Source organism: Primulina eburnea, chromosome 16 (assembly GCF_022965805.1).
Source record: "Primulina eburnea isolate SZY01 chromosome 16, ASM2296580v1, whole genome shotgun sequence".
NCBI lineage: Eukaryota > Viridiplantae > Streptophyta > Magnoliopsida > Lamiales > Gesneriaceae > Primulina > Primulina eburnea.
Genome location: NC_133116.1, coordinates 1,893,928 through 1,910,254, shown reverse-complemented (window position 1 = coordinate 1,910,254; position 16,327 = coordinate 1,893,928). Strand labels below are relative to the sequence as shown.

Here is a 16,327-nt window from a genome sequence, read left to right as displayed (position 1 = left end):
ACTATGTTGCAACTTTTTCTACATTTATTTACAGTACAAAGTTTTTTAGAAATATTATCATCAAATTTACTAAAAATAAAAACAATGAACAAACTTTGATTTTTTTTACGAGCTCAAGCTTTTGTGTGATCGCTTCAATGAACCTAGGAAAGCAAGCGTTTTATCATTGCCTTTATTTATTTGTATTCTGAATAATGTTACAGAATACCCTATTTCGAATTGATATTCCTGGTTGTCTAACAAACCATACATGTGAACGATCACAACTTCTCACGCATGGAATATCCACTCGATCCATTTAAAAGAATACACTGGCCACTGCCCATCACAACTTCTAAATTTTATCCCATTTAAATTTAGATGAACCAAAATAATAATGTGCAAAAATGCAATTTCCAAGTTGCATTTGTAAAACAACAGGGAAGAAGCAACTGCCACATACAGTAAAATTATTTTACAGACAAAATCTCATCAAATAACCATCATCTCAAAATTTAACACCATGCATTGGTTTCTTCAAAAACCAAATGTTTGACCACTTACTTAGACGAGAAACCACTAAATCCAAGATACAAACATATAGCAATAGCAGTCAACAAGCTGGTAAGCATGACTCCAAGAAGAGCACTATCAACAAAAGCCCATTCAGAGGTCCTTAGCTTTTCCTCAAATTTCGACACTACCTCATTCTCCATCTCTTTCTGGGAATTGTTCTTTCGTTTCCGGAGTAACCATCCAATCAGGTTTTGGCTTCTGGGCTTTTGGTCGTTCATTGAAACTGAAATAGTTCCCTCTTGCTTCTGTCCACAGCTACTTGCCAATCCACAGGCACAGGTTTCTGAATCTTTTGAACAGCATGTGTCACTGTCATTCGAGCATTTCGAATTTCTGTTGCTCAAATTTTCACGTGAATGAGCCTGTTCAGTGAGTATCTCGATCACGTCTCCAAAAACAGACCATCTTCCAACAGATGTTATTTTTACCATAGCGGAAGACCCCAACATGCTTCCTGGTCCAATCACCAGCACCTGAATGTATCCTTTTGTATGACCAACCTATAGCAATAAAAAAACATAATCAGACAAAAGTGGGACCACAAATTAATACGTGAAAGTCAAAAAATGAGCTGTAAATGAGATTGATCGATACTGAATGGGTAAAATATGCCCAAGTGCTCTCATGGTATGTGATTGTTTGCTTGATACAAGTTTAAGGATGATATTACAAGGTGAATTCCATCCGTGGCAACATCAGTAATCCATATCTGCTCAATTTTGCCTTCCATTATGACGTATGGCGTGAAGGATTCAAAGATGGTGGTCAATTCGCGACTTCTTTTCTTCACTATATTACTTGGAACCTTTTTCATCCTGGCAGCGGGTGTTCCTGTTTGAGAAAATATCAAAATAAAATACATGATAACTGTGCTGCATTTTGCAGTAGACGACAAATTTGATAAGAAGCCCGTTTAAACATGGTCAAAATTTACAGAGTCGATTAAATAAAAAACACAACGTCCCCCAATATAGAGGACAACAAATAAGTTCTAGAGCACAGACAACACTATTACTCTATTATTCATTTTCCACGGATAGGGCTGTTATAAAATTGATCTATCATCCTTAAAAAAGGTAAAATATACATGCATTAGAGGGCGTGTTATCTTGATTTAACCTTTCCTATCCAAGCTGTTGTTCAAATTAACTCAAATTTTGGAAATTATAATTTGCTGGTATGAATGAAGGAAAGTACAACTTACCTGGCCGAGGATAGAATTGCGATATGTGAACTTGAGGAAACTTGTATTCCTTGATGAGATTGATTGTCTGCTCAAAATCTTCATCAGTTTCGCCTGAGAAGCAGAACATTATAATATATAGGAACAGCATACAAATTTGGGGTGTTACTTAGTTTGGAACTGGTAATAAATTTCCAAATTTCAAACTTTCAAACAATGGTGAAATTTTTTCCACTAAATTAGCAATAATAAAATCACATAATGATGAGAGGAATTTTTCCTGCCATCAGGGCGCTTCACCGTCATTGTTTTATCACTTTGACGGAAAACCGTGCTTGTTCTTCAATTGACCACATTATCTCGCCACAAAGGTTACATAGCTTTGAATTAAATTAGGAACACAAATAATCTAAAACTGAACAGATCAATTTGATACATAACTAAAATGCTCCAACAAAATCGAGAACAAAACCTATTGGTAATCATACGAACAATCATTTGACCAATTATCCAAGAAATTTTCAAAGAGAAATACGAAAGTTAAAACCAGGTAAAAATAATAAGCCAGGTTTAGCAATACCAGGAAATCCACATATAACATCAGTTGCTATCTGCATTCCGGGAACCAGTTCAATCAATGTATCAACCACTGTCCGAAACTCACTCACAGTATACTCCCTGTTCATTGCCTGATATCCAATATAAAGAAATATCACGATGTGGAAACACAGGACACATTCAAACAATATAATATACAACCTCGTGAAGTTGAATAAGGAAACAAATTAAGAAATTTTATGCACTGACAAAAGAAAATAAAAGCCAGTGAACAAAACTCAACAGAAGGACAAGCATGAAAATATGGCCAAAGTAAATCTCACACTCAATATGGAGTCACTTCCAGACTGAACAGGTACATGAAGAAAAGAATAAACACATGGGTGCCGCAAAACCTCAGCTATCTCTTTCAAGTGCTCCAGAATATATGGAGGATTGGTCATTCCAATTCGGAGCATTGTGCTTCCATCAGGCGGAAGCTCAGAGACTAATGAATTCAATAAAATTGGAAGACTAACTCCAATGTCTCGACCTGTGAATATCCAACCATAACCATAGGCTGTTAAATATAACATTTTTCAATCATAAAACAAAAGCCATTACAGTTTTAATAGTTCATTGGCCATAAAAAATTTCTTAATTCATGAACCAGAAAAATGACAAAATTTCAACATCCACAATAGCTTGAGTCACAGGCATGAAGTCAAAGAGAGGTGATAAGTTGTGCTTCAGAAAATCCTTCGCTCTCCTATGTTCTATTAAACTTGTACAATTCACAAACATTGTATTTCCTGTCAGGACTCCCTGCAAAGCATATGTCTAATGCCATATCCAACGCAAGCATTTGACATTTGTTGAAGTGCTAAGTGGTAGCATATATGTATTTTCATTTAATCTACCATTTTTATAAGTCATAAGAAATATGATTTTACACACCATATGCACCAGTGTCTTCGCTACTTAACCAAAGCTCCCTGACTCCATCAGCTATGACAGTTCTGACACGACCCACCTACAAGGTCAAAGTTGATAAAGTATGAAACCAACTGAGAAATCATGTAAATTGGGTTGATTCTAAGGCGATTAGCTTACAAGGCTGTCAACTGTGTAGCTTCCTAAATGACCACGAGCATGCTTTGTCTTGCAATAAGTACAAGCACCTAAACAACCAACATTAATTGGAAGGATCTCAACAAACTTGTTCTTCCTCACCTGATAAAATAAAGAAATGAAAATTTTCTTACAACTATAATAAAATTTACATGTGGACACTTCAATTAACAAGCGATTTCCTAAGATAATTCATTAAAGCATTCAAAAATATACAAAAAATTAAAGCCGTATTTTGAAATTTCACACCTTCGGAAGATCAAGTGCTGGCAATGTCTTTCGAGTCAAGAGCCGCACCTCGTGACCTTTCAGGGTTTCTTCAACAACTTCTACCACTCGATCAATTTGCTGTACTCCAACTATACTTACTCCATCAAGCTCTTTCAAATCACGACTTCCTTGAGGCACACATCCGGCGACTACCAATGGCTTTTTTGCACTTTTACATTTTGCTATAAGTGTTTCCATGGCAGATTGACTGGGAGACTTGACTGTACAGCTGCATCAACAAAAGCAGCATGGGAACAATAGGAAGATGATTCACATATGCAGTTTGAATGTTTCACACTCATACTATCTCATAGAAACTAAAATGAGTATTTCTACCAGATTTTCACAACATGAACTCAGCAAATATTGTTGGCAAGACGGTAAGAAAAATTAATCCTTAGAACCTAGAAGATTCTTTAAAAAAAAAAAGCAAAGAAGATTCTATGATATCATTCTTCAGATACTGCATTCATACATTGAATGGGACAAAATGCCACCAACAGAGAGAGTGGTAAATTACATGAGAAAAAAGAAAAATGGATGCTAAGAAAGAGTCTCACGTGTTTATAAGCCACAGGTCAGCTTTGTCTTCATTGTCACTCAAATTATATCCAAATGCAGAGAGCTGACCAGCCATATATTCACTATCACTCTGGAAAATCAAGTTTGAAAATGTATTGACTTCAAAAGAACCCGAATTTTTCGAGTAATCTCAAGCTTTGTTCAAGGATTAGGAACTCTGAAGCTAATGACAAAAATAAAGAAGATAAAATCATGAATTCAAGGATCATATTTCACATTTAACTCAATAGTCAATTGGCCCATGAAATTATTCATTATGGGGAAAATTATTCTTAATTTTCCATAATATTTTTCCGGTGTCATCTGAATACCAATGCAGTACGAGGCTCCCTTTTGACCGTCCAATCTTCCCTTTTCCATTCACAGTTATCTTCCTTTTAACAGTGTCATGCATACCATTAAGAAGAAGTTTAATCATTCACTTTTGAAAGATTAACAGATACTATGTTTATCTTTAGCCAGAAGCCCAGAACTTATGCATTTAGATTGGTTGTATTCTCATCAAGATTGCCTTTTAACCTTTGATACTTCAAATTCTATTGCATAACTTATTCACGTGGCTGAGAGGCAGAGATGGTTTGTAGTACATGTTGCACTTCTTTCAGTTTTCTTCATTAGCACATTGATAACATTGGACAGTAGTAAGCTCCGGTAACAATTCATGATTTCTTTCTCTCAATGAAGATGGATTCTAATATTTCTTATAATTCACTCATCTAGGATGATTCAGTTAACATGGACCATAGTATGATAATAAAGGCCCAAACTTTACTCACTTTCAGTAAATGAACTTAAAAAACATGAACGTGTATAGAGACAGATAAGCACTCGTGAAGACTGGAGAAAATGCAGAACCAGCAAATCAATTTACCTGGTTATGTGAACACCCAAAAGTCTTCAAGTAAATGGTCTGCCCATTAAAATGAAATGAATCAAGAAGTTATCAACAAAAAATGCTCATATTTAGCTTATTTTAACGTAAACTGAGAAAGACCTGAGTGCCTGGAATCTTGGAAGAATTGCATGATGTAGCATTTGAAATACTGCCGGAGATCCTATTCTTCTTTATATGCTTATGGTTAACACCGACTGCAGCAGCCACGGGAACCCGGAATCCTGGAATTGCTCCGCCGCCGCCGGCCACCAGTAAATCCTCTATGTCTTCCATTTACTTCGACTGCGGTCAAAAGCTTTAGATTCCAGTGTTTAATTTGGAAGAGGCAGCAACTGGGATTCGAACGAATCACTTGTGTTGGTTGTTCCTATGGGCCGAATAACAATGGGCCAATCAATCAAAGGCTCATGTAAAGATAGCAGTCCAGCACAATGGTCCAGTCTTGTTTGTATGCTTATGTGGTGTGGCAATGTGGGCCTGGTCCGCGGTGAGTACAGTTTTTTTAATTAAATAATAATAATACTATATATACATATATATATATATATATATATATATATATATATATATATATATATATATTAAAAAAATTAACAAAAATAATAATAATACTATTATTTTTATTATATTTTGCTTATTTCTTATTAGTAACAATCATTATTTAATTGCTTTATTCACTATAATGCGTACAAATTAAAGAATTAATTTCCTTTTAATGTTTATATACACTCTTAATTATATATATATATATATATATATATATATATATATATATATATATATATATTCTTAATTACAGAATAAAAAATAATAATAATAATAACATGCCAATAAATAATTATGACAAAAACTTGTTTGAAACGGTCTTACGGGTCGTATTTTATGAGACAAATATCTTATTTGAGTCATCTATGAAAAAATATTATTTTTTATGCTAAAAATATTATTTTTTATTGTCAATATCGATAAGATTAATATGTCTCACAAATAAAAATTCGTGCTGACTTTATTACAAGACACCTGCTCGAATATTAATTATGATTATCATCGTCGAAACAATTTTTATGTAAAGCGGATGGGGCCCAAACTAGGATGCCTTGATGCTTAACTCGAAAACATCCCGGATCCATAGTTTTTTTCCGGATCAACCCGTTTCACATTTCATAAAAGAAACGGGTTTTAAAACATTATATTAGAAAATACTATAGGACGTGAATGTTATATGAAGTCACAGTTAAAAATATACCCCATTAACTTGGGACAACCATATTCCCTTGAGATATTTTCAGGTTACACTATCGGATGGATCTATATTACCTTCACTTGATCCAATAGACATTAACATTTACCAAATAAAATATAATTGTAATTCCAAAAGATCGTCACCTTTCCATATTGAATTTGCTCAGGAACTTTTAAGGTAACTAAATGGCATGATTTGTACATCAGATAGGCCTTCAAAACTGCAGCCAGCAGGCCAGAAACTTCAATGATGTTGCTGTTCTTCTGTGGCTAATGTGCCAATGATGGCTGATTTTTTTAATGATTGCGACGCGCTGCCTTGACTTTTAAAGCTTGAGCAACCGTTCTTCACCGATAATCCATCTGGTTAGCTGGCTTGGATCGACAGCTAGAGCTTTATATGACTTGGGGAAAATCCCGAGATCAGCACCAGCTTGGTCATACTCCTTGACAGCGGCTTCCATTTCTGTTTCAACAGCAGTATCTTCTATGCAGTCAACCATGTTCACACTAAGAAGATTGGTGTAATATTTTTCTTGTTCGAGATCGTTCTGAAAAGGTTCCCCTGAAGGCACCTGAAAAGTTCAATGAACTACAGACGATAAGGCAAGGAAATGAATGCATACAACACAGCACATCGTATAGTGACACTGTAGAGCATCCATAATTGTCCAAACTCTCCGTCCATGCACACAATGAACTAACAGATGAAGCATGCAATATCATACCTGAATGAGTTCAGCGTAGTGCCGATAAATCTCGCCGCTTTCATTTTGATCACCCAATAACGTACCACCACACCAACCATTGGCCTCATCCACCGTAGTCATTGCTAAATATCTAAAAATATAAGATGGAGTTTCTAAACGAGTTGACACTACACAAAAAAATAAATATGGAAAGAAAAAGAATGAAAGAAAATACAAGGTATTACCGTTGGAAAACATCTTCTTCATCACTCTCAACAACAGGACAAAATAGATTAAGTTCACATAATCCATCTTTTCTCTCATCACGAGCTCCCCCATTTTCAAATTGATGTGATGCCGGTTTTGGTGCAGAGCTACTATCATCGTATTTTCTCTGGCCAAAAAGCCAGTTTGGACTTTTGAGCTGTATTTCACTGCAACAGACATTTTGTTCATTTCTGAGTTCAATAGCAACTCAAGAGTGAAATGTATCTTCCACAAAAGGCAGATGCATAAATACAAAATTAGACATGATTCCAATCATTCTTTCACAGTCTCGAGCCGAAACAGAGAATAATATATTGGTAGAATAATTACTTAACAAGTGTCACTGGAGTATAGTGCTCGGAAATGTAAATGTATAGGATATTAAGCTAACGAAATAATGCACTTAAACAGCATAGAAAGTTCCAATTAGTTAATTTCCTCCAAAAGTCAAATGACAGATCACCTCACAGTTTGCATACAGTGGATATACATGACAAAATGATCCAAAAGTAAGAAGTTCTTAGTTCAAGAAGATGCTTACGCAGCATCAGGTGCCACACCAAAGCCCCCTGATTTTTGATCGAGCTCGCTACAGAGCCGTACATTCTTGATTGAACTGCATGTTCTCTCAATCAATTTATCAAATGATGTCAACTTCAAACGTGAGAAGTCTTCACGGCAAGCTGGAATCGGGGTCAGAGGAATTGTTGCTCTCAAAGGTTTTGCATCTTCCAAAGGACTATAGCTTAAGCATAAGCAGAAGATATCAAAGCACAGATCACATGGGAAAAGGAAACTGCGAAGGCATTGTAATTGATCTGCTACTGATTAAAATGGTTTTAGCTTTCATTACCACACAATATTTTTAGAGTTGCTCGCTAGTTCTTCCAAATGCCCTTTGTGGAATAAAATCACTTGAATAAAGCTACTTGATGACATCTCAGGTAAAGAATAAATGTTTCGTAAGACATCCACTTGACTGAATAAGATAATTTGAATTAACTCAGAATCATATAAGAAGCATGTGATGCAACATTCTGCGGCCAACAAATTCTGAATCACTTCACCTATTGTACAAAAAAATCTCAACCACTTCGCGTGTTCAACAAATATTAATAATGGAAACTCAGAATGTCATGGAGAAGTTAAAATTTTAAATTAAACTACCGCATATGAAACAGCAATCATCAAAGCACAACTTTCATCATCCCTTTCACTCTTTCCTGTACGTGGTATTAATCACAACTTGGTTTCCAACATATGATTAAGCTTATTCACAGAACCAAATTTAGAAGAACAAACATAAGAAGAAAAAGATAATTTGACAACCAGATAGACTATATTTATGTCTTGGCCTCCTAGTTTAGCATGAATAATAGCCATGTTGCATTTGCGACTATTTAGACTCTACCTTTCAGGCATGAGATCATCTAAAATTCCAGAAACATGAAGGTAATAATCTGAATCCAATTCCCAAAGGGCAGGTTTTCCTTCTTGCGGTTGAAAATAACCCAAAAATCTGCACAGTTCATTAAACGGGCTTAGAAACGAGACAAAGCAGAAAACTCATTCAGACAAAGGAATTTCACAACTTAGATCAGATCTTAAAAAGTAGTAACACCAAGGCACAACAAGAGACCTCACGAGAGTTCTACAGTTGAAAGTTTCTCCAAAATAAAGGCAAGACAATAAAGGCAGCTGAAAATGTAGAAGGAGCTTGACTTACAAATTTATTGCATCCTGCTTTTCACCATCTGTGTAAGCATTGCTGTAATATCGCTTTATAGATTTCAGAAATTCCCTAGACTGAGTTGTAGCTTTCCACTTCCCCTGCCTCTCTGGGAACACCTATATTTTGTAAGAGACACCATTTAATCAAACTGTTTACAATCACAAGGAACAGAACGGCAACTAAAGAGAACACATAAGTTGCCGTTTGACTAGAAGGCATACAATGTTGTGAGCTGCCGAGCCTCCATATTGCTGCGCCAAGGCATCACCCATGCTCTGGTACATATCCATGAGAGCAGCGGCAATGCTGCTATCAGGATCAACTTTTTGATTGTCCGTCATGCCCAACGCATGAAGTTGGCGACCTAAAGCTGCTAATCCATAAGCATATTGGGCAACATTCGTACGATCCAAGCAGTCAATGCAGTTTGTCCGCAGAACTCCACTCTGATATTGTGATCCTGCATAGCCATTAGTCTCTTTCCTACTCTGTTGACTAGTTTCAGACTCCCTGTCTTGTTTGATCAAGGACGTCAAAGAATCGGTGCTGCCACTAATCCTTGAAAGATCTCCAGAGGTGGCTCTTAAATCTCTAAGAGAAGAATCCCTGCAAAAGACATACTAGTGTTGCACAAAAGCTTAGAGACAATATAAAGGGAGGCACCATCCCTCCCCTCCAGTTCAGATTAAGAAACTGAAGCAAAATGCATGATGGTTGGTTGAAACAATGAAAGTAAACTATAAAAACCGAGAAAGTTTCTCTTTTTTAATTGTCACAACAAAAGATAATGTTTAAATTTAGCACTCATGTTTAGATGAAAGTCAACTATTATTACACATGCGGGAAGTGCTAAAATCTTGACCGTGGGTTATCCATAAAATTCATTATAGAAGAAACAAAAATATGGGGAAAAAATTTGTTATTGCATAAAATACATGTTCCACTGTCTTCAACAATAGGAAAAAATAGGGAGAAGATGGGTAGACAGCATGCATCCATACACCTAGGAAACAAAATCAAAACGTGAAGTTGACCAGCTGTTAAAAGGAATGAGTGTAAAAATATTTCGTTTTGTATACGGTTACAAGCCACTTAACTAATGACACACAAGTTTGCAGTTAGTTTTTGCTCTTTCGTTTGTGGTGTCTCATGCATCACATAAAAATAAATTTCGTCATTGAAAAATCCTAGAAAAAAATATTCAGCTGCTGTAGTTCCTGGATGGAATGCTAAACAATAATTTAAAAACCAAAGAGTAGGATATCAATAATACCAAAGCAAGAACATCACTCATATTATCCACATAGAAATAACGAGGTACTTGGTTGAAAAGGACTTACAATGCGAAAATCACCCGTATAATTATTAAAACTTGTGAAATAATACCTGCCAGTGCTGGTTCTAGAAAGTTGGACAGCCTTTCTTTTTGTAACCAAAGGCTTTCCACTGTAATAAAATCCCGTTAAATCAAGTGCTTCACTTGCAACACCACCCAAAACAGCTAACACATTGGCAGACTTGCTGGAAAAATATAAAAGACTACGTAATCAGCAGAGAAGAGAGATGACATGTGGTGCATACAAAAGAAATACCCATATACCTCTTTGCAAACTTGTGAAAGTCCCAGTGGATAAATTTGAGATGATTTTCTTCAGTAAGAATCTGGTTAAGATACCCCACAGCATTAGCAAACTCACGCCTTAGCATCATTTCTCGTGGTCTTTTCTCAACTGTCTGAAATTGAATTCATGCATATAAGAAAGAGCGAGCTACAAATGACAACGGAACATTACATAAAAAAACATTTGATTTCAGCTTCCAGCTATTCTAGTAAATGATGCAACTCTTAGTCAGGAGATTCTTATGCTGAGTGGGTAATTGATTATCTAAAACCACAGGTTCAAGAGAAATTGGGCATCGAAATCATCATCAAGAAGCCCATCAATTCACTAGTGGAAGCGGAATTCTGGCAATAATATTAAAGGAACCAGCCAAAGTTTACATTGTTTAGAAAGATATCGTGCAATATAAAATCAGATGGCATATCACACCAAGAGATAATAAGACCGTGTGCCTTAGTGCGTGATTCCCTGTTTTGATAATGAGTTCAGTCAGAAAAAATTTATACGATGAGATTCAAATAACAGAGTGCTAATATAAAATTGCATCATGCAATTAAGAAAATAGAAAAAAAAGAATATAATAAGCATCATGTAAATCCATAGCACTAAAAGAACTCGTAGGGTGGTTGCAGGGTTAGAGGACAGAGGATATATAGTTTCCGAAAGTCAAAAGAGGGAATCTGGTACAAACCTTTATGAGATTAAGAACTATAATCGGATTGCCATATCTCTCTGCCAGGTCTTCAAAATGCTGTTTGGTAGCCTCATATGTAGGATCATATCGTTGTACTTCATGTAAAAAAACCAAAAATTATCTAGAATTCTAAATACGAACAAACAGGCGAGGAGTCTATGTCTAAATAGCCTATATACAAAATAAATAAAAAAACATCAAATTCAATCTCACTCACATATGATATCAGGCTTTGGACTGAACCTTGAAGCTTCTTGAGACCAAAAAAGAGGAATGGAACCCCTCATCTGTACAACAGAACTCATTTTTCCTTTACATGACCCAGCTTCTTCATCAAGGACGATTTGCTCCGTTTCAACATCATTTGCTACACGCCCATGATCATTAACCCCACGCTTTAAATAACTGCAGCCAGTGCAACAGAAGAGGATTTTAATCCCTAAATATCAGAGATTTAACTGACTGAAAACGGAAGGTTTTGATTTCCAACAGTTTCCATATTGCACCTTTAACTTTCTCATATGTGGATTAAACAATAATTTAAGCCACTTTTCATTTAATAAATAATCAGTTCTTATAAACATAACTTCATTTGTAACCATGATAACAATATATCCCGAAGACTCGGAGTTTAGTAATGAATATCATTGAAACAAGTCTGATACACAGGTTTCGGATATGCTGCTGGATCCAACATTATTCTCCAAGAAAAATAAGTACAGAGAGTGTTAGACGAGCAAAGAAATATGGCACTTATGCCAAGCATGCAACGGAAAATAAAGATGGAAAGAAAAATGTAGACAAACTAGCCTTTTAGTGATACATTTAGAAAAAAGCTAACCGTGTCCCTGCAAAATGGCGTGAACGTCTCGAAACCAGAGAAACACAAATATCTCGTCCAAAAATGGATAGTCTAACCTACAATTCAAGTGATTTAGAAAATCAATCAAGAAGATTGTATATAAAAAATGATAACTTATTCTACCATACAAGTAAAATAAAAAGAAAAGTTTGTCCAATTCTCCTCCAGTATAGGACAAGGTATATCCAAAACTGAAATCCAAAAATTAGTGAAGGGTGTCATGAAAGAAATTAGAATAATAGGATAGACTCCTTAGTTCACACTCCTTGTTCTTTGCTACGGATATATTGATCCACATTTTATAATACATTATTTTTGGATTTTAGCTAATATATAAAATTACGAACAATTAGGTTGAAAATATTTGTGAGTATTTTCTTATACTTTCAAATTATAGTTTGGATGATGTGTGCTTTTTTTAAGAAAAATAATGTTACAACTATATCAAACATATTAGTAATTTCTATGAATGACGTATGAATTTCGGAAAGAGTGATAGTTATGGGTAAGTATAAATTTACCATTGGTTATGAAAATTTTTTATTATATGAAAATATATTGTTTTTGTGAGTAGACATGAGTATTTTGTAAAATTCATCGGTGACTTGATGTCACCGAACTGTACCACTAAAAGTCTCACACTTGATATATATAACAGAAATGATAAAATAATAAATATAAATAAAAAGACGCAGGAAGCATAAAGCAAATTTATGGTGGTAATGAGATCAACATAGCAGAGAAACATAGATGTGATTACATTTAATGACAACGTATCTTATGAGCAGGAAAGGGCCGATAACATTAAAACATAGAAAGTAAATATTCCACCTGTTTGAAATGTCCGTGAACCAGAGCTATGGTCCAGATGGTATTCTTGCATCTTAATCGAATCGCTTGTGTTAGAAAAGCATTCCAAACAAACATGTTTTCATATGGCATCCCTTCTTCTCCTGTTGATGACACATTTTTCTGTAAACTTTGCATTATAGGATATGTATAGCTATAGAAAAAATCTTTTGTCAAATCGACACTGGATAAAAGCTTCTTGTACCTGCAAAAAATGAAACAAATTTTACCTCTGAAAAATGTATAAATATTGCCTTTAAATAAATCGGTAATAGACATGCACCTACTGGTATTATTTCATGGATAATTTATGAAATCCTTCGTATATTTCCCCAATGAACCATAGGCAAAGGGACTACGCGACAAGAACTTTGTCCATGAAGAGGTGAAATGGGTGTTTTGCTCCAATATATATTGAAGACAATTGATACTAAACAGATCATTCTTGTCCAAAATTGAACCAAACAACATGCGCAAATTGATATTTTGGTTAAAAAAGATTAATCAATTTTCTCCCAAGATCATATAAATAAATAAAATCTAAATCCCAATCTAAAAAACCCCACTTGGCATAAGAAGAAAAAGTTAATGATGGATGTTCGTGTGATGATAACCACACTAAAAAGGATCATGGGTCCGATGACAGGAGACTGGTAAATAAAATCATAGGGCAACTCTGCCCAATAGTACTATGTCAAAAAATCCTATATAATGCATTAGTGCGTGATTAAATAGAGAAGTTACCGCAACTCCGTTTTTGAATGAGCAACATCAGTTTGAACTGAAACATGTGGAATGGTAATTATTTGGCTCTCATCTATACCATATATAGCATGGCCACATATACATCCAATCTGCCGACGCTTTGTCACCAGTATCAGATAATATGATTCCAAGAATTTAATGCAGCCTTAAAACACCAAAAAGGATGAAACCACAATGTAAGAATATACAAGGGCACAAAGCAACCATTCTATTCTAACATCAGAAATACATTTGATAAAATTGAACTTCTATAAGAGCTTTATTATCTAGACTTACCAACAATGCCATATACCTTGGCAACAAAATTTAACCCTCCAGTGGCACGATTTCCCTCAGCAATCCTTTGGAGCAAGCTCTTGACTTCTTGAGGAGGATAAACCACGGGGTCTTCACTAATATTCAAATCCGAGGGCTCCATTCTATCAATCTTTAGCACCCTAAAAAATCTCTTGTTCCTACCACTTCCAATCAAATAAAACCTCTGAAAATAATTGAAGGAAATGTCAGACCGCATTAAAAAGCTACCATTAGCCGTAGATATTGTTTTTTACGTTCATACATTCCAATCCTTCTGATCAGAGAAGGGGCCATATCCCGTATGACATAAAACTTTGTCATATGCGTTTTAAAAGTTTAAATAAAATTATCAAACGAAATGGAGCTCTAAAATTCAAATTTTCAAATTATACTCGCACAAAATTTGAAAGAGATTATTTTCAATTCTAAGGCTTCAACTATTTGTATCCAAGTACAATGTGAGTTCACCTCGGAGATCTTATAGAGCACTGCCTTAGCAACGCAATTAGCAATTAGCAATTAGCAATTAGCAATTAGCAATTAGCAATTAGCAATTAGCAATTAGCAAGTCAATGCAACAAAACAGAGCTGTAAAATTCTCGATCACCCAAATTTCAATCAAATCAATCTTATTAAATATCGAATGAAAAATAGAGGAAATTAAAACCAATAAACTATACACCCCTGATATATACCAAAAAATTAACGACAAAATTATGCACTGTCAAATGTAAAGCAGAACAATTCTAGTACACCATCCATTTTCTTAAGAGAAATAAAAGAACAACAGCGGAAACAAAAAGAAAAAGAAAACTTCTGAATAGAACCTCAGCCATCACTTTCATAACAAAAAGAAACCTCAACGGTCAAATTCGCTAGCTTCAACTTCTACCATGGAGAAACTGATCGGTACGAATAAAAAAAAAATCAAATCTTGATCACGAATCCACTATACACATACTATTAGCGGAAAAAAAATCCTTCCCCTGAAACATTACCGCGCGAGTTTCGTACAGTCGGAATTTCTCCAGAGAATACGAGTTCGGATCGGGCGTGGTTTCCGGATCATTGCGCTGAAGATTTTTCATAGAATTAGGCACGGATTGCGGCTGAAGATTCACGGAATTTGATTTCACAGTCTCGGGTCTAGCCATTTTGAATTTATCCAAGCGGAAAGGATCTTCCCACTGATAACTGACTAAATTAAAATAAAATCGAAGGGAATTACAACAGGTCTTTCGTTTAGGCAAAACCTTGTGCCCTTACAGCTTTCCTCCTTTCCGCCATTTTTTCCCCTTCTCTTCCACCGTCCCAGCTGTCAACTAAATCGGTCTGCAAGAAGAAACGCACCGTATAAATCGCACTGTTCCCAACACGTTTTATAAAAGAACTTTAAAAATTATTCCATACTTGAATATATATCAAAGTTATTTGTTTTATTCCTAATATATTAACTGCTACTTCTTGAGTTTTTTTGTTCCTTTCAAATTAATATTTTATATTAGTAATTCAATTTCTTTTCAAAGATATTCTTCTTACTTCTATCTCTTTTTTAATTTTGCTTGTTCCATTTGGCATTAATAAGCATATATTTTAATTGATTTTAAAAATTAATAAAATACTAAATTATAAATAAAGAGACAACTACAACCAAATACTATCTTTAATTGGTGTGGAATTGGATATTCAATCTTAAAATACATATTTAAATATAGTATTGTTAATGTTCATTGAAATAAAATTTATTTAATTGATATAGTATCTCGCTCAAATTAGTCTTGGTTTTAATTATTTATTCATATTTTTATTTATTATTATATAGCTCAGACTGAAAAAATAATGTATTATTAAGATCTGGAAAAATAAGTTATATTAATTAAAAATAAAAATTACATATGTATAAATCAAATAATGAATTTATTAATCACGGTACGTAAATTAAATTTTGAAAACTGCTTATTACGAACTAAACAAGTACAAATAAAAAGATATCATGCATATGTTTATACAAGACATAGTTAGGATAATCATCTTTTGTTGAGTTTTCAAAACTAAACACAAAGAATATTCAATAATATATAAGGCAAAAACTTGTGTGAGACGGTCTCACGAGTTGTATTTGTGAGACGGATATCTTATTTGGATCATTCATGAA

The 16,327-nt window shown here is 34.7% G+C and overlaps 2 protein-coding genes across 5 annotated transcripts; both read right to left on the bottom strand.

Annotated features, from left to right (window-relative positions):
• Positions 1 to 471: 471 nt before the first annotated feature.
• Positions 472 to 5,519, bottom strand: LOC140816768 (uncharacterized). 2 transcript variants are annotated; one of them, XM_073176202.1, is made up of 11 exons: positions 5,253 to 5,516; positions 5,130 to 5,168; positions 4,237 to 4,328; positions 3,656 to 3,905; positions 3,389 to 3,508; positions 3,233 to 3,308; positions 2,620 to 2,828; positions 2,319 to 2,427; positions 1,760 to 1,852; positions 1,226 to 1,386; positions 472 to 1,055 (listed from the first exon to the last, which is right to left on the bottom strand). In XM_073176202.1, exons 1-11 carry the CDS (start codon positions 5,424 to 5,426, stop codon positions 540 to 542), a joined length of 1,839 nt encoding a protein of 612 aa, XP_073032303.1. In that variant the 5' UTR covers positions 5,427 to 5,516; the 3' UTR covers positions 472 to 539. The 2 variants fall into 2 exon arrangements, with proteins under 2 accessions (XP_073032303.1, XP_073032304.1); XM_073176203.1 differs by lacking the exons at positions 3,656 to 3,905; positions 4,237 to 4,328 and having other exon boundaries at positions 5,253 to 5,519.
• A 968-nt stretch (positions 5,520 to 6,487) lies between these two features.
• LOC140816765 (phosphatidylinositol-3-phosphatase SAC1-like) lies at positions 6,488 to 15,527 on the bottom strand. 3 transcript variants are annotated; one of them, XM_073176195.1, is made up of 16 exons: positions 15,171 to 15,527; positions 14,152 to 14,356; positions 13,855 to 14,020; positions 13,093 to 13,315; positions 12,241 to 12,317; positions 11,617 to 11,804; positions 11,397 to 11,494; positions 10,684 to 10,817; positions 10,470 to 10,604; positions 9,305 to 9,689; positions 9,078 to 9,199; positions 8,763 to 8,870; positions 7,893 to 8,096; positions 7,330 to 7,518; positions 7,124 to 7,235; positions 6,488 to 6,970 (listed from the first exon to the last, which is right to left on the bottom strand). In XM_073176195.1, the coding sequence occupies exons 1-16, from the start codon at positions 15,324 to 15,326 to the stop codon at positions 6,722 to 6,724; spliced, it is 2,751 nt and encodes a 916-aa protein (XP_073032296.1). In that variant the 5' UTR covers positions 15,327 to 15,527; the 3' UTR covers positions 6,488 to 6,721. The 3 variants fall into 3 exon arrangements, with proteins under 3 accessions (XP_073032296.1, XP_073032297.1, XP_073032298.1); XM_073176196.1 differs by having other exon boundaries at positions 7,893 to 8,090; XM_073176197.1 differs by lacking the exon at positions 13,855 to 14,020 and having other exon boundaries at positions 13,093 to 13,214.
• Between the last annotated feature and the right edge of the window lie 800 nt (positions 15,528 to 16,327).

Excerpts from the sequence above, each read along its gene's own strand:
- LOC140816768 (XM_073176202.1), bottom strand. The coding sequence starts at position 5,426 with ATGGAAGACATAGAGGATTTACTGGTGGCCGGCGGCGGCGGAGCAATT. Across the intron at positions 5,169-5,252 it reads CCAAGATTCCAGGCACTCAG|ACCATTTACTTGAAGACTTT; the intron begins GTCTTTCTCAGT and ends TTTAATGGGCAG. Across the intron at positions 2,829-3,232 it reads CGAAGACACTGGTGCATATG|GTCGAGACATTGGAGTTAGT; the intron begins GTGTGTAAAATC and ends GGATATTCACAG.
- LOC140816765 (XM_073176195.1), bottom strand. The coding sequence starts at position 15,326 with ATGGCTAGACCCGAGACTGTGAAATCAAATTCCGTGAATCTTCAGCCG. Across the intron at positions 14,357-15,170 it reads GACTGTACGAAACTCGCGCG|AGGTTTTATTTGATTGGAAG; the intron begins GTAATGTTTCAG and ends AATTATTTTCAG. Across the intron at positions 9,690-10,469 it reads TCTAGAACCAGCACTGGCAG|GGATTCTTCTCTTAGAGATT; the intron begins GTATTATTTCAC and ends TGTCTTTTGCAG.